We start from the raw sequence: 22248 nt of genomic DNA, 5'->3' as shown, positions 1-22248 counted from the left end.
TCCCGTGGGGGAGGCAAGACAGTATGGGAGAGGGCTTGGACAAATCCACCTGTAACTACAGAATTAGCAGCTGCTGGCTTCCAGCTAAGTCCTTGCAAAGGACAGAGACAGAGATCACAGCAACACCAGCTCTAGGGAAGCACCAGCAGCTGCAGGGATCACTTTCCACCTGAACTGGGGCGAGGATTTCTTTCCCCAGAAAGCCAGCAGCATAGCAGCTCAGCTGCTTGAAAGGTTGTCTTATTTTACACCCTAACTGTATGTGCTTAAACACAGTTACACGGAGGCTCTGGCTGCTAAATGAGCTGCTTTTCTAGAAGTGCAAATCATAATATTGCAGTTGTTGCATTGCTGAAGGTGGCCCAGGTCCAAAGCAGGATTTGGTTATGTGCTTCAGGCGGTGGGGTTACGTGCTTGTACCAGATGGAGACTTTAAATTTTCATGAGCAGGTTTATAAACACAAAGAATATCCTTTTATCAGCCTCCAGGTCTTTTACTAATAAGCTACAAATGCTGAACTTCAATTAGCATGGAGTGGAGGTGCAGATGAAATAATATGCATTCTTACTGGTGATTATCCATCATGTGAGAATGAAATCAAGACATGAGTAATGACCTGTTTCGGTTTTTTGAGGCTTTTTTGTTGGGTGGGTTTTTTTTCCCGTTAACACATGCTCGGTGTATAGTATAAATGAGTGAAAGTAGCTAAAAATAATTTGAGCCAGATTCTCTGGTGATGACACTCCATTGCAGTTGAACGGAGTGTGAGTTTTCAGCCCTGCTCATCTTCACCTTGACTTCTGTAGGTGTTGGGCCAAGCCAGCACAAGGGTGTGTGACAGCTGTGTTGTTAAGTTTGCCATGGAAGGGTAAAGAGTTTACAAAACGACTTGTTTCGTGCTGCTGAGAGCTGGCCAGAGAGGTCTAAGCTTTGAAGCAATGCTGCTGTGTGTTGTTAGGGAATCCTGGCTTTCTTGAGGGGCTCAGGTGCATGGAGAGGGAAAAGGATTGATTAGTTTAATGCTGCCTTTGCCTTTAGCAGCAAGTTTCTTGGCCTACGTGGCGTGCTTGTGTGCTGTATGTGTGCCCCAGCTGAGAAGTTTTCTGGACCCTGCAGGCATCCAGCTACCGAACTTGTGCCCTGTGGTTTGTAAATCACGTAGGAGATCTGTGCGTTATAACAGCACTATCAGCTCTTTAGAGGGTGTTGAGGAAGGACATCTACCTCAGTTGGTACCTTTTGGGGAGGAAAGGGGCTGGGTGTATTTGCAAAGATTGGTCTTGGCACATAGTTTGAGAAGAAGGTATTGGGAAATTGTCAGGAAAGCTGAATAAAAGTGCAGCTTTGTAGGGTATAGATTGGTTCTGGGAATTCTGTGTTTAACTTTTCATGTCTTGCCTTAAGAAGGCTTTGCTGGAAAAGCAATCCACTAAGAGGATAGGGCCTACTGTTGAAAAATAGACACATAAATTTGAATCAGTAACTGAAAGAAAACTGTTCTCCCAATAATATAATTGAGTACTTTCTGACTAATCAAACCCCAAAATATACCCCTGATATACTTACCAGTCATTTCTTTGGTGGATTGTGCTTCAGCAGGATGGCTGTTTTATAGGTCATACTGGCTTAGAACAGGATATAATCATTGAAGTTGGAAAAGACCTTTGAGATGACCGAGTCCAACAATAAACCTGACACTGCCAAGTCCACCACTGAACCATGTCCCTCAGTGCCACATGTGCACGTCTTCTAAATACCTCCATGGATTGTGACTCCACCACTTCCATGGGAAGCCTGTTTCAGCGCTTGATGACCCCTTCAGTGAAGAAATTTTTCCTAGTATCCAATCTAAGGTCACGGGAGAAAGACAGAACATTGCAGAGGTCTCCCCTGATACCTGAAAACCAACAGGTTTTTGCTCTTTCCAGATCGTGCAGGGTTGAAATTTGTAGCTGGAGGCAGCTGCTGCTCTTTTGTGAAACATGGCTGTGAGCTGTGCGTAAGAAGGAGCAAGACAACAGACGACAGCACGGCACAGGGGTTTGCAATTGCCACAGGAGTCTGAGCGCAAGGGCCGCTTGATTGAATTATCGGAGATGCATGGGGCTTCAGTTCTAACTTAACACAGGCACCGAGGCTGCAAGATTATTGAGGCAAAATGGACTTGTTCTCTTTGATTAGCTCTGATTTGCTACTGTCATGGCATATATTGATGTTAAAAGAAGGCCAATAATCTTTTCTTTGTACTACATTGGAAATGACACATTGCAAGAGGAGGAAAATTTGTTTAAAATTGCAGAGTTGGAAATGAAGTTGAAAAGAAAGATCAAAGATTGGAAGTAGGGGGAGGAAGAAAGAGGCAATGTACGGTGTGGCTGCACAGACATCTTAATTTCATTTTAATGAATCTCTGACCACTCAGGAAGGGGAAGGTAGCTCTTTGTGTACTGGGAGGGAAAGAGCAGCCTTCTGCCACCATACCGTGATCTCCTTTGAACATGGTCTCTTACCAAAATGAAGGACTCCACTCTGCTTCCCATTTCACAAAGTTAAAAAAGACCACGCTATTTCCTGACTCCCTGCATCCTGCTTATGTAACTTGCAGATAACGGCTGTGCAACCTCTGGCTGAGCCCTGGAAAATTTTCTTGTCGGTGACTCAGGTGCTTGGCAAACAGGCTGATGCAGCAGGCTTGGCGATGAGATTGCAGTTAGAGGTGCTCCCTGGGTACCAGAGCCCAATTCAAGGTCTCTTTATGGAGGCTCTTCCTACTAGAAGCTGTGTGTGGCTTACTGATCATCCTGGTCACATCATTGCCAAGCGCCTCTGTGCTGTTGCTGTATTAATTATGTACAAGTACAAAGCATTGCCCTTGATTGCATTGGAGCAGAAGAGAACCACAGCCCTGACTGTTGTCCAGAGATGTGGGTCAGCAAGGAAGGAAGAGAAGAGCTAGGTATGAATGATCCTCAGCCTTTACATACATTTTATCTATAAAAATTCTTGCAGGATGTGGGTAGAGCGTTTAGTGCAGCTGGGCTGCAAAAATGGGACTTCATGGGGAAGCACAAGGTCCCCTTTTGGAGTTCCCATTCCCAAACTCTGTGCAGTCACTGGTAGCAGTGTTGGTTTATAGACTCTAGATCTGGCTGAAAGCTGGAGGACAGGTCTGCACATTGTGCTGTAGGAGTAAAATTGAGAACTATTAAAAGGGAAGGGTTAGACCTGGGAATGAAGGGAGAAAACTGAAACAGAGGCAGAACTGCCTCAAATGCAAACCAGACTTCCCTGTGGGTCAGCTTTTGTCTCCAGCACAGCACATCCCAATTTCTACCTCTTCGGAAATGTGACTGAGAGGAGCCAGGAGGTCCATACCACTGAGTAGGGTCAGTCACTGCAGAGGGTTGAGACTGGGACAGCTGTGACATCCCCAAATACAGCACATCTTATACGAGTCTGTGCAGCAAGCCCCTCTGGCAGTCCAGCCAAGCTTAAAGCAGTGTTTAGTGCACTGCTGTACAGACCCTGTTTGACAGGCTGCAGTGAGGGGGGGACAAAAAAAGATGTTGCCACATGTGTGGCCTGGTGACTAATGAGTTTCATTGATCTTGTGCTTGCAGGAGAGAGCAATCTACCCTCTGCAGTTCCTGTGAGCTTTTCTGCTGGAGGCTCTGAGAAAGCAAATGTGAGATGCTATCCAAAAGCAGGACTGTGTGAGCCCACTGAACCTAGTGATGCTGCACTCTCATGGATGTATGAACGTGATAGTGCAGAAGATACCAGCATCAGGAAATCTCTTGATGGCTTCTATAAAATGTATTGCAAGAAGTGGCCAGACAGAATGGATCCCACCTATGAGGCTGCATCACGATGTCTGTCACAGAAGATTTCAGAGCTAGCAAACAGGGATGGAAAAAAATACGCATTGCGTTGCCTGCAAATGGCCCAGGTGGTCTTGAACAGAGATGGGTGTAAGATCTTTCCAAACCACCCCACTACTGCTTGTTTTTCAAAGCCAGCTGAAGAAGTTGCATTGGAAGACAGGAAGAGAACACCTGGACTCTCAGACGATGTTCTGCAATTCCTTTTGAAACAAACACAGACAGAAGGTAGCCCTGATGTGTCACATGAGAAGTGAGCAAGACGCTGGTTTGTTTCTGTCATTGGAGCTTTGCTTTCACTCTGAAAAGACGTGACTTTCTCAGAAGGACACTGTTCTCTTAGCACCACCTTCAACACCACATAGTCCATGGAGGGACTCTGCCAGGCAGCCCCACATAAGAAGCATCTATGGTCCTCATATAACTGCCTGGGGTGTGGTGACTTTCAGGATGGGTGACAGGTGACGTAGTGTCAGTTACTGGGACATCAACCATGATGATTTATACCTACCAGGGTGACCTACATCCCCACCCCAGCTGAACAGTGGCCCATCCCAAATTCAGCCCCTGTGCAGGCATGGATGTCCAAGTGCTGTTGACTGTAACAAGACTGATTGAACAAGCTTGGCACGGTATGCCCTAGACCTAGGGAGGAAGTTAAGATTTTGTTCTGTGCCTGACTGGTACTGTAACGCCTGTGCCTCCGCCTGATAGCTGTGTGTTTTTACCTACAGACATACAACCCCACAGATTATGATTGCAGTGCGGGTGAGCTTTTTTGACAGAAAAAGTGTGTGTGCAAGAGAAAGAGGAACTACAGCTTCTGAGAAGTTTTGGGGTTTTTTAAACAGGAGGGATAAAAAAAGAGAAGAAAAGCTTTATCGCCTTAGTGATGCTTCTAACACTTCAAATGCACCAGCTGAGCAGACGGGATTTTTTCCTATCTGTATGAGGCGGTTTAAGAACAACCTGAAATAGATTTGTGAGTGAGGGCTCTGCAGGGGTGTCCATAGGGAAACTGCGGAGTTGGTGCCAGCTGCACTGGTAGCTGCCTTCTGCAAAATGCAGAGTGCCTAGAGAAAGCAGAACTGGCATATCAGCATGCCCAAGACTGTGGGTGGCTTGGTCGATTCTGTGGGGGCGATGCTGCTTTCTCCAGCTCTCTCCCTACCCACTAGCCCCTGCTTTTACAGAGCTTTCACAGAGAGGAAGCCAGTGTTTGTTGCTTGAGTACAATCTGTTATCTTTGTGGCACTGCACAAGACCTTGTGATTACCTTCCTGGGGTGTTGATGGATGTGAGAAAATCTTCTGTGAGATGTTTGAACCATGGAGGTGGTTGCTGTCCAGTAGGGATCATCTGGTGTTGGTTGGTTACAGCAAAGGTTTGCTTCTTCTAACGAGCTCTGCTGCTGTTTATACCCAGAACTTCCTTGCTCTGGTTTTCGTTGGCAAGGTCACCACTGGCTGCGGTGGGAACTGGCCCAATGCAGTAGTTGCCCAACTTGGGTTATGGTGACTGTCACTTGCCCTGTGACATTAGAAGGTGACCTGAAGGACTAATACCCAGCAGTCGGTTTTGGTCGCTGCCTCCTGGGGAATTAAAAGTGCTCTGAGTCTGATGCATCACTATGAATTTAGCTGGCCTAATTCTCTTTGGCCTTTGTGCTTATGGAAACCAGGAGTGAATCCCAAGGAAAGTACCTGCACGAGGGATGCAAGACTGGGCTCCCGCTGTTGAAGCCCTACTGGGAAGGGTGCTGCAGTCACCCAGGGCTGCAGTTCAGGCCCATCTGCTCCCTTTGAAGTAGTCACCCAGGAATGAGCAGAGCTTCCAGTCCCTCTTCGGGCAGGTTGTCAGTCATTAAAGCTATGCTTTACTGTCTGCAATTATAAATGTTCTGTTCTTCAATGAGGTATCAGGCTCTAAAAGAGACATGTAGGTTGGAGAATATCATTGTGTGGTGGCCCTTACCAGGGTTGCCAGGCCCACTGCTTCGATGTAGTTTTTCCTCTGGTTCATAGCTTGCTTGGGGGGCTTGCAAGTTGAAGAAACCTCCTGGAAAAATTCTGAATTTTATCTTCTCCAAACTTTTAGTGTTAGATTTCCATTAAAATTTAGAACAAACCTAATTATTTTATGGCAGATATTCATACTTTAGGTGCTTACAGAAGCAGAGCAGAGCTCAGCTGGATAAATTAGGCTCCAAAATCCCATTGATTTTTAACGATAAGAAATCAAGCTAAATGTTGAGGGGAGTCTGACAATTTTATCGGATATCTGGTGTTAGGAACCAAAACATGATAGGGTTTAGAACCTTATCATTCTTACTGTGAAATGAACAGCTCCATTTCTGGAGAAACACTTAATTTTAGGAGGTGTTTCACTGGGATCTTCAAGTTCAATACTTTTATTAAGTTAAACAAGACTGCAGCACAGAGAATAACACTCATCACTCCTTTTCCCACTCACTGCTAATTAATTTTTTACAAACCTGTGCTGGAACCTGCTGTATGTGTCTCCAAATCAGCCTGAAAGCCAAACCATTTGTATTACTCATTTCCTTGATAAATATCTCTCCTCGATTTCTTCAAGACATGGGGAGATGAATGCATCTGTCCTTGGCCAGGTGTTCCAAGCAAGACTCACCAATTGCTTCAAACAGGCTGTCCTTGAAAGAAGCACAATCTTATTTGACATTTTATGGTGCTACGTAGAAGAAATTGTAACAATGAATATTACTTCTGGTGAGCAATAGCACAGGGAGCCTAAGTTATGTCACTTTTAATTCCTTAAGCTGATTTGCAGTTATAACTGAGATGTTTTGCTTCATATTAACCAAGTTGGATTCTTTTCCCCCTCCTAATTTTGTGGGTTCTTTCCTGCTTTTGTGTGTTGCTTTTGTGACTTTTCTCAGCCTAACAGAGGGATATCTACCCATGTTCTGGATCCACTCAACTGCTCTTTCACAGACTACTTCACCCCCTTCTTGCAATGGAGTCTTCAGGAAGGTGGAAGCAGCTTTCAGGGAGCAATCAGCTTGAAATGTGTAGGGCTGCCAGGATCCTGTGTCAGACTAGTCCTCAGCATTGCGGAGTGGGATGGCTGCGTAACAACACCACTGCGCTTCCTGCCACTGCGAACACAGCCGTGGGTACCTTGTCTTCTGCTGCCTGTTGCAGAGGCACGAACTTGGCCAGAGTTGCTGCCCCCTAAAATCAGTGCCCAGTCAGTGATGGGAGAGGGGAGGAGAACGGACCCCAAGAAGAGTGAGAGCACAGGGAGAGGGAGGGATTTGGCAGGGGAGAACTGCCCCAGGAGCGCAGGTGGGTGAGTAGGTGCCTTGGGTTGAGCTCTTGGGCAGCTGCTCTCCTGGACGTTGCCCTCCCACCCCAGCCACTCACCCTGCGGACAGGGGAAGGAGGCAGCCTTCCCTGGGGCAGCGAGGCTATCCCCGCAGGGCAGAGTGCTCCCAGCCTCCTTCCCCTGGCAGTTTAAACACAGCTTGGCAGTGCTTCTGTCCCATTTCCCTCCCCACCATCACCTCTCCACCAACCTCCAGTTCCTTTCTGTCTTTCATGATAGTGCTAATGAGATCCCTGGAGGAGTTTTCCCTTTAAAATGAAACAGATCTCTCCGAGCCCAAAGAGCCTGATGTCAGTCAGCAACAGAGCAATGAACCCACGCAGAGCCACTTTAGGTCTGTCACTTGGAGGCCTCCTATCTCCTGGCTCAGTGACAACTTCGCTGTTTCACTCCCTCAGCCAGGAAGACGTGTGCCTTTGTGCATGTTTTCCACCCACTGGTTTGCCCGCTGAAGGGGTGGTTTGCTGCGGCGATGTTGCTTGCTGACTGGGGAGGCCATTCATTCTCCAGTGTGGATGTGTTCGAGGAAGCACAGAGAGCAGGAGGAAGGGGTGTGCTAAACATGACAGCACATGGGCAAAGAAGAAAGAAGGAAGGACAGTTGGACTCTCAAAGGTCAACATCAAGGTTCCTGGCTAATGTGGTTACTCCAGTACAGCCACACTGCTTGCACTAGTTTTAGCATTTGATCTTCAGCATTTCAGTTTGGAGATAGCTCTTAGCTTACCAGCTCAGCTGCTGAGACCTCCCATCTGCTCCCTTTCCATGCCGGCCAGATCCCAGCACGGGTGTGTGTCTTCTGTGCCCATCGGATTCCCGGCTGCAGTTTCACATGGGACTGCTATCCCTGCCTTGCTGCCTCCAGCAGATTGGCACAGCTGTGGTGCTCTGCAGGTGTTTCCAGCAAAGGCAATGGAAATTTGGCTGCTGACTAACCAGAGCAGGAAGAGGCCCCGCTGGGCCAGCTGGCTGCAAATTATGGCCAAAATCTTTGGACTTGGTGCAATTTCTTTTTGCGAATAGTTTTATACTAGAATTGTCTCGGTTTAGGTTGCTGTCCTTGAGTCATTGTGGAATTGATACGTCTGGCTTCTCGCCGGTTCTGCTTGATGTGCTGCTTGCTTGCTTTTTTGACAGGGTGTTGTACACATGCTGAAGGGCACACCAAATTTTGGAGCAGCCCCTCAGCTGTTCCCCAGCTACTCAAGTTAATGGTGCTAGGGGAAAAAAAGGAGGTGAGGACCCAGCATAATTTCTGTAGTAGTAAATGTATCCACAGATGCTGGTCTGTCAGAATCCATCCTGCAGGCAAAAATTATGGAGAAAGGTAATACCCACTGCTTCAGCCGTAGATACAGCTGGAAAAACAAGTGTGCTCTTGAGTGTGCTATCAGTAATTACAGTAACAGTACTAGCCTCTCCCTGCCAGCTCGCGCTGCTTAGCCACCACAGACCTGTCACAGCTACAAGGGCATTAATACTGACGGATGTAGGGAGCTGTTGCTAAGGTTGTACAGGGAGGAAGGAAGATCTTCCGATGTTTGAATCCAATGTTATTGCCTATATTTTTTCGCCAGCATTTATGTTGTTCCACACAGTTACATGCGAGTTGCTATGCAAAAACTTTTAACTAACATTTTAAGAGAAACAACCTCTCAGAAAGAGGGAGCTGGAGAAGTCAGTCTGTATCCCTTCAGCTGCTGTATTGGGTTTGGTGATGAATTGATCTGTGCTTTGGGTTAGCTCTAAAACCACCTGGTGTCCTATTCAGAGAAAATAAACAAACAAACAAAAAAGCCAGATGCATTCAATTTCCACAAAGAAAGCTTGGAGCGAAATACGAGGTGAGGCTCCTGTTCTTTAGGAGAGTCCTGCTGCTACTGGTATTTGAGAGATACCTGCTGGGTTTTGACGGAAAAGAAGGTCTAATGGACTCTAGTCTGACCCTAGTAGACCAGCCCCGGAGCCAGATGTGGCCTTCCCCACTGATAACAACTGTGAGGGATCTGCCTGGAGCCCCTCCCTGGGGCTGTGGGGAGAAAGGGTGCACGCAGGCTGCTCCTCCTGAGGCCCAGAAAAGCCTGAGCTCCTGGTTTTTTTATCAGCTTTTTGAATGAGGTTTAGAAAACATTCAGGGGAAGAGCTGTTCATGTGTTGTTAATGATGGCAAAATGAGGCAGACTTCATTTGGAAGGGGTGTGTCCACACTGGAAGTTAATCTGGGGTCCTGGTGTGGGGGGACCATGCTGCTTCTCTACACACCAGGGGCCAGAGGGAAGGTGAGATGCCTCCAGAGAGGTCATGCTTCTGCTTCAGCTCCTCTGGGCTCTTGGGGCTGTGCAGCCGCTGCCTTTAACAGCGCAGTTTTCTTATTAGAAACTTCTGATGCAGCAAGAAAAGGGGTAAGAGGACTCATTACTCTTCAGCCCTTTAGGAAATGTGATGCAAGCAATGACAAAACAGAGAATAGGCGGCTGCTGAAAGAGCATGAAGATAGATACCAGTAGAGGAGACATGAAACTGATTTTTAAAGAGCAATGTAGGCAGAACAGGCTGGATGCAGCTGAAAAATTTTGATCATGACTCACATCTACAAATCTTGGCTGGCATCTTACAGAGGACGTGGTAAGCTCTCTGTTACTGGAACACGCAGTCTTCTGGGAGGTTTGCACCTCTCATGGTCAGGAGCCCGCAGTTGTTCTTTACGCTGCTCACTTCCAGGTACAATATTCAGCTCTGCCAAAAATAGATGTGTGTCTCATGCTGAGACAGAAGGAAGGGCAAAGACAGAGCCCTTTGGAATAAACATCTCTTGAGTAGGTGATAAATTTGAAGCAGATCTCATCTAGAGGAGAGGGGTTTTTTTTCTTATCTGTATTTGTTTTCTTTGGAGTATGAGCCTGATTCCTGTGTCCACACTGATTTGCACGGTGATTGAGAGACTAAGTTTTGGGAAGGGGTAAATTACCTACAAGGAAGAGGGGGTTCCTCTCAGTTCAGCACTTGTTCAGGTGGGTGATAATCTGGGATGTGGCTTGGAAATAGTTGGCCAAATGGTTGGAAATGCTACTGCAGAGCACTTCTGAGATCACTGCCTTCACAGACAGAGCCCCCACACTTGTTGCAAAATGGAGAGGAAATATGTGGCCTTTGCAAATAAAACCAAAAATTATGCGCTTGGGACAGCTTCCTAGAAAACAAGTGAAAGTTCATGAAGCTTGAAATTCCCCCTGGGATGGGAAGGAATATGTATCTGGGATATCCAAGTTCAGGTAGTTGCAGCAGTTACATACAGAAAGGCCTTGCGCTGTGGTTACTTTTCACACCTGAAGTCAAAGGCATGAATCAACCCATGCTCTAACCCCAAAGGCCCGATGCTTTTGAAGTGACTTAATTCTCCCTCTGCCCTATCCCTACGTATAGAAAAGGAAGAACACTGCCATGCAGATGTTCCTGCCCTTAGATATGTCCCAGTGTTCATGTAGCGGCTTTGCTGCTGCCATGACCCCGATGCACTACTGACTTTATACTGTCTGGGTATCTGTTACTATGTGAAATACCTGCCTTCTCCTGCCATGTTGCTATTCTCTGAATTTCAAATATTTCAAGAATGTTCAGCCCTATTGCCTTTTGGGTGGGGTTTTTTTTTTGCCTTCTGTGACCAGAAGCCACAGAAGCGTGGCCATAGGCTCATTAGTTTTGGTCTAACTCTGCTTAGCTGCTGTCAAAGGACTGAAGTAGTGGCCTGGCCATCCATGGGTGGATAGGTGATGCCTCCTTCCAAGCAAAGAACAGTTTTTTTCTGGATTAAGTACCAGGAGTAGTATGAGGCCCTCACAGAAATGTATCACTTCTGTGTATTTCTCCCCAGCCTGTGCAATAACCTTTGGGAAACTTTATTTCAGAGAGATGAAGTGCTTTCCTCTCCACCTGGCTTGCACTTGACTTAGCTTTGACACCTTCTGTGGTTTCAGAACTCGGTAAAGCACAAATAATCTTCTCAGAGGCCCTTTGCTGTTGGTTTCTCTCCATTCACTTTGCTTCTGTGACCCACCCTATCATTTTATTCTTCCTCCACTGCATTATTTAAGGCAGGAAATAATCTGTTTCCCTGGAGGCGAGGAACCATGCGATGCTGGACCACGTTGTACCTGTCCCCCACTGTGAGCTCAGCAGGCAGCTGGGCTGCTTTGGTTCAGCTTTCAAAAGCAGACTTGGCTGTAACCACTGGATATTTAGCTGCCAGGCAAAAAAAATGCACCTGAAGCTAGACTCCTTGAAACTCTCCTGCCAGTTGTTGTCTGTGCTGTGTGCACGCTCTGGACAAGGTGGGATTGCAGGTTGTCCCTTTGTGCAGTGGGAGACATCCCTCTGAGTTGCTGGTTTTCCCATGCTTTAGCCCAGACATCACTTGCTGCTCAGGGGGGCAGGCTGCCTGATCCTAGGGCGGAGCTGCCCCGCGGGGTGATCCCAGGCGCTCTCAGCACCATCCTACCCTCCACTTCCCACCCGCTTCAAGAGCTGTAGGAGGAAATTTCCCCAGCTTTCCCTAAATCATGCAGCTGTGGCCTTGGCAATTTGCACAGAAGGGAGAGAGGGACTCTCTGATTCCTGTTACGAATGCTGCGTACCTGCCAGTCGCATTTGTTTCCTCCCTTGTTGCAGTGACCCTGCCTGAAGCAGTGAAGGTGTTCCCTCCATCCGCCTCCCCTCCATCTCCTGGAGTGAGCCCCCGCAGCTGTGTGCCCTGCCCCATCCCAGGGCTGTTCCCAGGAAGCTTTGGGCTTCCGATGAGCCCGTTGTCACCTCTGTTCATCCCCCTGTGCACTCTGGTGGTAAATGGAGGCTGCTTTTGCAAAGGCATTTGGTGCCTTCCACTGCAGAGCAAATCCAAGGGTTTTTTTTCCTTCTGCTCATTCGAGGAAGTGTCCTGGCTCACAGCAGAGGAGCAGCACCCTGAGCCTGGGTTAGGACAACACCTAAAACCCACAGCACCCTTCAGGGCTGTGGGTATACAAGATTCCACAAGACCTCCAAGTGAGATGTGTTAGTGATGTCAAAGATGGGGAATAACATCAGCCCCATAGGGTATGACAAGCAAGGCCAAAACTGATCTGTCATTACCAAGCAGGAGGAACATGGAGCATGGTGAGGGCTCCACAGTGCCTGAGTGGCTTCCCTGCCACGCAGCCCAGGTCCAGTGCCCACCCCAGGTCCGTTGGAGGTATGTGCAGTTTGGCTGGGGTATTTTCCAGCTGAGCTGGACCAGCGTCCTTCGGTGTCCCAGAGGAGCGAGTCGGGCTGCTGCAGGCACAAAGCCCCTGCCCAAGCGCTCCAGCTGCCTGGGTTGCCTTGGGGCTCATCCTCGGACTCGGTCTGGCAGGCAGCGAGCGCTGCCTCTCTGTGCCCAGGACGAACCTTACATAAATGCCTGATCGAAACTATTTTGTCATCCTTGATGAATCCTCCTGCTATTAAGTCGTTCCCCACTTTCCTCGGCTTGGAGCTCCTCCAGGATGTTTGGTATCGATGGCCTCGCCGATGCCTACTCTGACAGAATTTTTATTTTCCCTCCCACGCAGCTGCTAGTGGGAGGCTCTGATTCATGCCAATGACCTGCCTGATCCTGGAGCCGAAAGGCAGCCAGGGAGAGAGCTGAGCTCCTGCAACAGGCAGGTGCCGGAGCAGATCCTCAGCAGGCGTCAATGAAGTAGCTCCCAGCCTGTGAATGGAGCTGGGGCCATTTACACCAGCGGAGGATCTTTCCCCAGGAGTTTGAGGTATGCGTGGGTACTTTGGGACATATGGTTGCTAAAATCAGTGTACAACAGGCAGTATACATCCTATATAAATGTGCCTCTTTCATTATTGAGTGTAGGTGATTTTCTGTGGGGCATATGTTTTACCACAACACAAAAGTTCATTTTAAAAATACCTTCTTCTGTAGGCTTTCCCTAATGACTGTTTTTCCCCACACATCTATTAGCCAACAACATATGCCAGCATTTCTTCCTTAAAAGTAAAAACTGGCACATAGCACACAGAGCATGAAATAATAAGATGTGATTAAGACAGTAGCTGGAGCTAACCAAAGCCAGAAAAACTCATGGCTGAAAGGTCAAACCTTTATTTAAATTGCCTTTGCAGTGGCCTGTTTATTTGCAGGTGCTGTGAATTAAGAGGGAAAGTCTTGTAATAAAAAAAAACATCTGGCATGGAAAATCTCACCTCAGTTCAAGCTGAACAAAGTTTCACTTGCGTGAGAAGGGAGGTCCATGTAATGGGAAGTGTCAGTCAACCTCGGGGCAGGTAACACTATCCAGCGTTACCTGCAATGACGGCATTTCTAGGTAAGGCCAGTGCTTGGGCCAGGAATGCTGCTAAAGGGGTGCTAAAGTCAGCACCTCCCACCAGGGAAACGGGAGGGCTCTGTGACTGAAGGTGCTGAGGTGGGGATCAGTGCTATGCCCTGCAACACGTTTTCAACGTGACCTTCACCAGCTGGTTGGTTCTGAGTTCCCAGCAGCTTGTTGTGAGTGTCTGAGAGCTTTGAAGGAGGAGTGAGAGGAGAGGGCATTTACACCCACATTTTGTATAACAGCAGCTCCCCTAAAAAGGCTGCAGTTAGAAGTTGAAATAATATGGTTTTGTGTCCGTTCCAGGCACCCTAGTTTTAGGAAGCAACTCGGCATGTGCTGTGTGAGGCTGACTTGTTTTTGCGTCCTTGTCCCCTCCTCCTGCCTGGGTCTAGCGGTTCCCTGAGGGAGCATCACTGCTCTGGGCATGGGCTGGGGGCCAAGAGAGTCAGCTGAAGAAGAGCACAGCTGAGGGCAGCCGTGGGATAACTGCCTACGTGCTCTCAGAGTGCTTCTTCCCTCCATGGGGTGGCTGGATCTATAGGGGGGTTGCTTTCTTTTGTATTTTGGGGTGGCTTTTTTTGTGATCTGAGTTTTGGGGCCTTAGTTTTGAGATGTGTTGGTGCTGGAAGCAGAAAGAGGTGCCCACGAGATGAGTACCGCATGGGGCAACGAGAAACGCGTGTGTGTAGCCAAGTCCCATGTCTGGGTTTTTGTCTCCACGAGTGTTAATGCTGGTTGTCTGGTGTTCAAGAATAAACCTGTTGCACATGAATTATTGAGGGGAAGAAAAAAAAAAAAGTATCTTCTGGGGTAAGGAAACAGGCTGTGGCTAAAGGCAATTTTGAAGGCTGGAGGGGGTCTCTACAGGCAGCAGTGGATGAGGCTGGAGATGCAGTGGTGTGCTGGGCAAGGGTCAGACTGATTTCTGGACCCCTTCCTCCTCTTCCCACTACCATGGGGTGCCTCTGTGGTGCTAGTGCTTGATGAGAGGAGATGGCATCAGCGCCTGGACTGCCACAGGGAGAAAGAAGTGAAGTTGATTAAGCGCAGACTCTTGTTGTTCAGCACTTGAATGCAGCAGGCACCCTCGACAGCCCTGGTCCCAGGGTTGTCCCCAGAGCTACTCAGCCTGGGTGGGCCAGTCACCCAGCCAGCACCAGGTGCTCCTAACCTCGAATGGAGGTGTCCTCTTAACTTTGTTCCCAGTGTCAGTTTGCCACACCTGACCCGTTTGAGCTGAAATATCCCCCCTGAGGTAGCCACCCAACATGGGTGTGCATGGAGGAAGAAGTGTGCAGGAACTGCCTCTTCCCAAAGCCAGGCCAGGAGACTTTACAGGCTCAGAACGCTCAGTGCGCCTTACGTGAGAGCTGGCAAAGCCACCCGCTATGGCTCGCTCTTCCCCACATCCAGGGTAGCAGAGTGTCTTTCAGGGTCGCTTTTGCTGCTTTTCCCTTTTGCATCACCTCTCCACCCCCAGGGTTACAGCTGGATGCTGGGCTTTCTCAGCCTTTCAAACGTCACGTGGAGTGGCTGGGCTGCATCCCCCCCAAGGGCCTCCTGTCTGAGTGTGGCCAGCAAGAGCTGCCAGCAGGAAGGCTGAGGAAACCCTGGGGCATCACTTAAAGCTGAGGAACGGGGCCAAGCCCAAGGGAGCAGGCATGGCCACTTGTTGGAAATCCAGAGTGACTGTGCCAAAGAGAACGTCCCACACGTGCATTTTCAAGGAACAGGTCTGAAGACAAGGTAGTGCAGCATCGAAGGTGCTAAGGACCCCGGGGAGGCCCCCTTCCCACGGGAGCCTGGCTCCCAGCTGGTCGAGGCCACCTTTGCAAGGTCTGGAGAGGGAAGCAGTGGCAGGTTCCTGCGTTAGTACCCCTTGGGTAATGGGTCACAGGTCTTGGCATCTGCTGGCTTCCACCTTGCAAGGACATTTAATCTTGAAACAGATTTTTTCTATATTCCCTGGCAGGCTGTGTGCTGGCATTACATCCCTGGCAGGGGGCCTGCAGAACATTGCAAAAGTTTTTGGCTGGAAAGCTGCAGAGGCATATGTGAGAGATGGGATTTTGAACGTCAGCAAAGATGCCCATTGCGCTCTGCCTGGTCCTGCCCACAGGCTGCCAGGTGCCAGCTGCAGTGAGCCTCCGCTGCTTGCAGTAGGTGCTGCTCCTTGAAAATTGGGGCTTTTCCAGGGAGCGCAACAGGAACCCAGTATCTGTTCTTTGGCAGCCACAAAGTCATAAGCTTCTCATCAAGACCAGCTAGATGGATGGGATGGTGAATGAGCACCAGGCAGTGCGGAGCTGAGTTTCTACCAGACCGTGCTCCTGTATCTGACCTGGGAGGGAGCTTTGGAGAAGGGGCAGAGCCGCAGGGCCGTGGGACCCGGGTATAGCATCTCGCTTGGAGCTTTGGTATGCCAGCGCTGCCTGGCTTGTTTGTACAGCAGTGGCAAAGCCAGAAGGTTTGTGACCATCTGTGTTTGACGAGGACCTAAATTGTTACTGGCAGGTGGATAGAGAAGTGACACACATTAATGCCTCCCTGACAGAAAGACAAGTCAGTCAGCTCACATCCATCCTGCCAGCCGGTCACTCAGCACTTGTCCTGTCAGCCAGCCAGTACTTCCACAGCTCCAGATTGTGCCATGCCCAACCAGAGTGGTTGGGACAAGAGGGAGGTAGGTGGGGACATGGCACTGGAGCAGGTGGATGGCCAGGCTGGGATGCAGGAGCAAGCTGGGATCCCTGGGGAGAAAGAAGACACATTTAAAATCCTGGAATTCATGTGTCATTAATCCTGTCTCTTGCAGAATAGCCCTTCTACTCTGAAAAGATTCCGATTAACCTTGAGAGGATGCTTTCTTGGTTATTGCAGGGTTGGAGGGAAGGTTTACATTGCATTTGAAAGCCTTCACTTTGGGGAGCCAAGCTCCAGGCATTCCTCCTGCAAGGAGAAGTGGCTACTGCCACTTGACTTGCAGAGCCACTGTCTGCTGGGCTTTTTCCCACTGATCGTTGTCACTGACTTTACGTATTATAGCCACTGCTATTCCAGAGCCAGGGTGGATTGATGTCCTGGCCGGTGTGCTGCTGTGGCAGGGTGGGGGGCGTGTAAAACAACAGGTCACCACTGAAATGCAGTTCCTCTGCTTCCTCTGCCTCGCTGTCAGGGTGTGTTATCTGAGATCCCTGGAGTCATAAAGGAGATGAGACTGGAAAAAAATCAGAAGTGGAAGGATGGTGGTGTCCAGTGAACCAGGAGGGTTGTGTGTGAGGAAGGCAATGTCCCTGGCAAAGACCCCGCCTTGTCTGCATGACATTTTGCAGAGGAATTATAACTATAATTTCCTCTGGAAAATTGTCCCTGCATCACAAATCCAGGTAGTTACTATCTTACCCAGGAGGGAATGCCTGAAAACTCACATGTCTATGGCAAAGCTGAAAATGACAGGCCAGGGATGTGCTCTCTGGTCCCGGCTCTCAGCTGGTGTCATTTAGATGTAGCCTCTGAAGTCGATAGAACTAGACAAATTTACACTGACAGAAGTATCTGCCAGGTATTTTCAGTTCCCAAGGCTGCCTTTAAACCTAAGCCTCTTAAGCCTTTTTTATAAGCACACAGCATTTCACAAAGAGCGCCTACAATCTTACAATCAGGGTACGCAAAAGAAAAAAAGGATTTTCTAGTGGGAAGAGATCTTAGCAAAAACTCCTCTTGCATTTTGCAGGTTTTGCTCTGTCTTTCATAGGGTCTTTTTGCAGCTGGGTTTCTGTCTTTAGGGTCAGTGGTGATTGAAAAGAGGTGATTGAAAATTTCTTTGGTGATTCCTTCTGCTGTGTGAGTACTGGTGTCATGAAATAGATCTTTCAGCACTGTGCTTTCAGCCTGGCGTTATGTGCAAGGGCATAATGGGATTTTTTTTTCAGTACGTAAGTCCTTCAGCAATAAAAAGTTTCTTTTGAAATCGTTAGTCTGTTGCAGAAATCTATATATTTTTATCTTACAGAATTGAAATTTGCCCCTGAAATTTCCATGATACTATCAACCATAGAACAATATTGTTCTTACCAAACAGTACCCTTGCTGAGAGTCAAAGAGCTATAAATATTTAAAGAAATTAATTACTAAGCCAGACTAGTGCCCCAGTCTGTAAATATTAAATGGAACATACGTGGTTGACAAAATGCAGGCAGAAACACTGAATGGGGCCATTTCATTGCCCAAATGAAATTATTTGCAGTGTAAAGGCAACTGTAAAAGTCATTTTTGCTTAATGACAAGCAGCACTCAAAATACGAGGGCTTAAGTCAGCATTTTGCTTGCTGAAAGAAATTTCCATCCTGTTTTACAGTCTACTGCACAAGCCCCAAGCGCCTTCACCAGTGAGGCTACCAGTGTGTGGTTAATTGCTTACTTAAAAAATACCTAATGTTAGGGGGGGTAGGCAGGCGTTGTTTTGGGGGCAGGGGTGTGTGTGTGGGGGGGTGGTGGTGGTGGTGGTTGGGGGTTTTTGTTGTTGTTGGTTTGGCTATTTTGGGGGAGCCCAGGTGCTGGAAGGTGAGATGCCCCATAGCTCTCTGGGCATCTGCTGCCTGGGAGCTCCAGTCTGCAGTGACACCGAGCATCCAAAAGCCAGGCCAGAGAGCTGTGCTGGCAGCTTTCGGGGCTGCATTGTCCAGGACTCCTCTGTGGTGAGGAGGGTGTTGGGGTGGCTGTTACTTACCCCCTTGCAGAGGAGGTGTCTGGGGCTGCGGAGGTTGCTCCTGTTGTCAGCAAGGCAATTCTGTTACAGCTGAGCCTAGGAGAGGATTCAGTCACAGCCAAATTCATAAAGCCATGAGTAATCATGTAGGGGCTTTCTGAGCTCCCCTGGATCCAAAGCTGTGTTTTAGCTTGATGATCGGTTCATCCGCAGTGGCAGGTTTTGACTGGGACTTCAGCTCTGACAGCAAATCAGGAATCTATGCCAAGGCAAGAAGTGGCAGCACAGGTAAAATGAAGAGATTTGTGACTAAAATTCCCGGTGGTACAACAGTATTAGGCAAATTCTTTCTCTTGTAGGAGAGCAGGCAACGCGCATGTTGTTTTACATCAATGTCACTTTTCCATGGATGCCATACCGGTGTAATTGCAAGAGCTAAGTTGCATCTGCTGCCTGGAGCAAGCAATGTCGGTGAGTTGCTGTCAGGGAAGGACGTAGGAAATGGCACTGGGTTTCAGTGCTAATCATGCTGACAGCGCAGTATGGAAAAATTGTCCTTTGTTCTGTAGGGCCCAAAGTCTGCTTTTTATTTATCTATTTATTTTCATATTGCAGCACAATCTAGTTTTCTTGAGTCGGGAGGGAGATAGGTGTGTATGTGAGTGGCATATGTGAAGACATTCATGTGGAAAACCTGGGATGTCAGGGAAGTGGTTGTGTTCAGACTCGGTCTTCTTTCTCATACCTTTGTTTTGAGCTTGGCTTGGGTTTGGGCTTTTTTTTTCGTTCTGGTGATACCTTTACAGCTTCTGATGCCTGAATGTATCCAGAGGCCCTGAAGATTTGTATCAGCTGGCGTAAGGCTTTTTCCAGAATACCACAGCAGAGTCTGTACACATAATTTTAATATCCCTTAACAGTTATGACATGTCTTCTAGGCACATTTTAAACCTCTTTTAAGTTTGGCCATATAAAATTTGCCTTATTTCTGTGATATAGGTACAATAACTGAAGAGCTGGAGCTAGAAGGGTCCTGCACAAAAGAGGGTTACAAGTGAGCAAAATCTGCTGTTTCTAAAGACTGAGAAAGACAATTTAAACAGAGTCGAACCAAACTTTTAAGGTTCTCTTGTTTCTGGAGCAGAAATATCCTATCCTGTAGATTCTTTAGATTTTATTTGAAGAAAGTCTTTGAGACTAAAGATTAGCAGTTGTTTTCTAGCAGTTGTTTCCGTACTGCCTAAGAGCACATGGCATGAACAAAACCCTAGTGTGTGAGGAACTATATAAATAGAAAAAGGAAAAAAAGATAGTTGCCCACACTACAGAAATTACACGTCTGTACCACACAGGGTCTCTTCACAGCTCCTCTGTCTCTCGGCTGGAGCTCAGTTTGCCAGGCAGGTCATTGATGCCATGCACTAAGGCCACAGGCAGTGACAGGCGTGTTTAACTTTCAGGGGGAAAATATTTCAGCGGAGGCAAAAGATGTGCATTTTTAGCTTTAAACTGGAAGCTGGTTATTGTATAAATACAGAATTAGGTGGTTTTATATCTCGGTGCATTCAGGTGATTTGCATCCCTTGGACTCAGTTCTCCTATGAGGGTGCATTTTTTGTCACTGTTGGGTTTCAGATGACAGAGAAGCTAAACCAAAATGTGCAGGCTGACCACCCATTACACGTAACAGCCTGTATCAGCCCCCTCTGCCCAAGCACAGGCTGCTGCAAGGGGTGCTTAGAAGCGTTTTGGCTTAGCGGTATCATTTCATCTCCCATGGGTTCAGCGTAAGCTGACACTGTTCCTGATACCTCTGTCCCTGCTCTTCGTCAGTCGCTGCCGTAGCTCAACAAGCAAGCTCCGTACGTCAGCATCACTGCAGGTGCCCGGTACAGGACAAACAGTCTTTGCCCAATAAGAAGGAGGAGGCCTGAGTGTGGTCCTGGCTGCCACCTCCCACAGAGGCTTTGGCTGGAGGCGTGCAAAGATTTTGGGGTGTATACGGGCATATGGGGTCTGAAGGGTTGTCCCTTCTGCTTTGCCAGGCCCCTGGTCTGGACAGCGCAGATGAGATCCAGCTGGGCACTGGCCTGTTCCCTCTCCGGGGGATATGTCTGATGCATTTTTAAACTCCTCTGAAGTCCATCACCATACGAACAAAGAAGCGAGCCATGCACATGATCCTGCCTCACTATAGAGCTTCTAAGATGATAACTGAATTCCTGGGGCATGGTTCAACTACACGTTGCACCACCTCTGATCCACTCTAATGGTATTAGTGAGCAATGTGTGTGTATCTATACATACATATGGTAGTGTATAATGGCAGCAGAGCCTAAACATCTGTGCAATTCCGTTATTCATTATGTTGCAACCAGCATTGCATATGTGTAAGACCTCTGAAAGGATTTTTGCTGCCATTACTGAAGCTGCAATGATGGTGTCCCTTGAGGCTTTTCAGATTTGATTGGTGTTTTTTGCCAAATCCATTCCCTTAGCACCTTCTGAATGAAGGAGATGAGTTTGTTCATGAAATGGGCTGCAGGATTTTCATTCCATGAAAACTAATTGACATCCAAGAATGAAGATAATCCCACTAGCATGTCTAATTAGAGGAGAGCAATCCTCATGTTCCCTCAGCAGTCTCCTCTCAATTTAGAAGGAGCTCAGACACAGAAACTCACTTGTCATCATTTAAAGTTCTAGCTTCTAGCATGAGCGAAACGTGTATTTTTTTAAAGCATTTGTATTTGAGAGAATCCAGCAGGATAAATACTGTTTATTCATAGAGTGATAGATTGTCACAACATTATGAGGCGTGTGATCACTGCAGTCAAAGTTCTGACACATCTGAGATGGGAGGTTGGGGTGTCCCACTCACAACCGACGGAGGGAAATATGCCACTGCCTGCTCTAACCCTGACTTAATGCAGCCACATCTCTTTCCTAATCTGCGGGGAGGCTGGTGCCAGCTGATAGCTGGCTGTAAAAGTCTGTCTAAGGCAATGTTGTTTTGAAAATACAGGCTGACTTCATTAGCTGTGGGCAAGGTGCTTGGATTCTCTCTGCCTGGTTTTCCAGCACTAGCAGAATCGTCTGTGGGATCATGTTTTGGAATCATACCCTTGGGTGCTGAAGGTGGAATTAGATATCCTCCGTCCAGTTCTGTCCTTGCTCCTGTCACGGACCTCTTGGGTGACCTCCTGCAAAACTTGCAGATCTCTGTAACCTCAGTTCTGACCGAGTCTGAAGGCACTAACATGTACTCCCGTGTAGAGCCTGACCTAACGGATGGCAAAACATGCCCCAGCAGTGCTTTAACATCTCTTCTTATCAACGGCAAATTCAGGACTTCTTGATTCTTTAGGATCAGCCTAGACAATGCTGAGGTGAGGGAATGTTTCAGAGAAATCCTACAAGTCAAATACAAATAAACCAGGTAGCACAGGGAAAACAGCTGTGAAGCCGCAGTGATTGCTGCTGCGGTGCAAGGGATGGATTAGAAGCCACGTGAGGCAGGGATGCGGGACTGCTTCATCTCAGCTGTCCTGCAGTGAGGCGGCTTCTGCAGCAGTGGTTGTACCAACTAACAACAGGACTTGTGCGGTGCAGGTACTCGGTGCAAGTACCTCATAGATGCTAAAATAGCTGGCAGTTTTTCTTCACCTTTGTGTAACTTTCTCCTTTTGACTTCCTGTCCAAGGTAAGTATAGCCAAGCAAATGCTGGAGTAGAGCAGTTACAGAGTGTGTAACAGTTACACAGGGTGTAGCACGCACAGTGCGCTATTTATGCACCTGGAGAAGCAGAGAAGGCAAATATTGCACTGAGGATTCTTTCTCACGAGCAGCTGAGGAGGTTGAGGCCGGGCTGAATCCTCACACAGACAGGGGAGGACATGGGAGCCTTGGAGGCAGCGAGATACTTCATAGTT

General features: G+C 47.9%; 2 protein-coding genes across 8 annotated transcripts in view; both read left to right on the top strand.

Moving 5' to 3' along the window:
- Positions 1-7637, top strand: part of SHLD1 (shieldin complex subunit 1) — an 87065-nt gene extending 79428 nt beyond the window's left edge. The window contains exon 5 of the mRNA XM_040599388.1: positions 3622-7637. Within this exon, the coding sequence (XP_040455322.1) occupies positions 3622-4139 (518 nt within the window). The 3' untranslated portion in view covers positions 4140-7637. The remainder of the gene's footprint in view (positions 1-3621) is intronic.
- The window catches only part of CHGB (chromogranin B), a 72598-nt gene that overhangs the window by 38658 nt on the left and 11692 nt on the right, over positions 1-22248 (top strand). For 3 of the 7 annotated variants that reach the window (XM_040597374.1, XM_040597375.1, XM_040597367.1), the window contains exon 1: positions 7747-13028. The exons of 1 other annotated variant lie outside the window; for it this stretch is intronic. The gene's annotated coding sequence lies outside the window, so the exon portion shown is untranslated. Of the gene's footprint in view, positions 1-4165; positions 4515-7746; positions 13029-18518; positions 18787-21026; positions 21705-22248 lie in introns of those variants that run through there. 3 more of the 7 variants (XM_040597368.1, XM_040597371.1, XM_040597369.1) reach the window with 3 other exon arrangements.

Source organism: Falco naumanni, chromosome 6 (assembly GCF_017639655.2).
Source record: "Falco naumanni isolate bFalNau1 chromosome 6, bFalNau1.pat, whole genome shotgun sequence".
In the NCBI taxonomy this organism is placed as follows: Eukaryota; Metazoa; Chordata; class Aves; order Falconiformes; family Falconidae; genus Falco; species Falco naumanni.
This window is presented reverse-complemented; position numbering and strand designations above follow the sequence as displayed.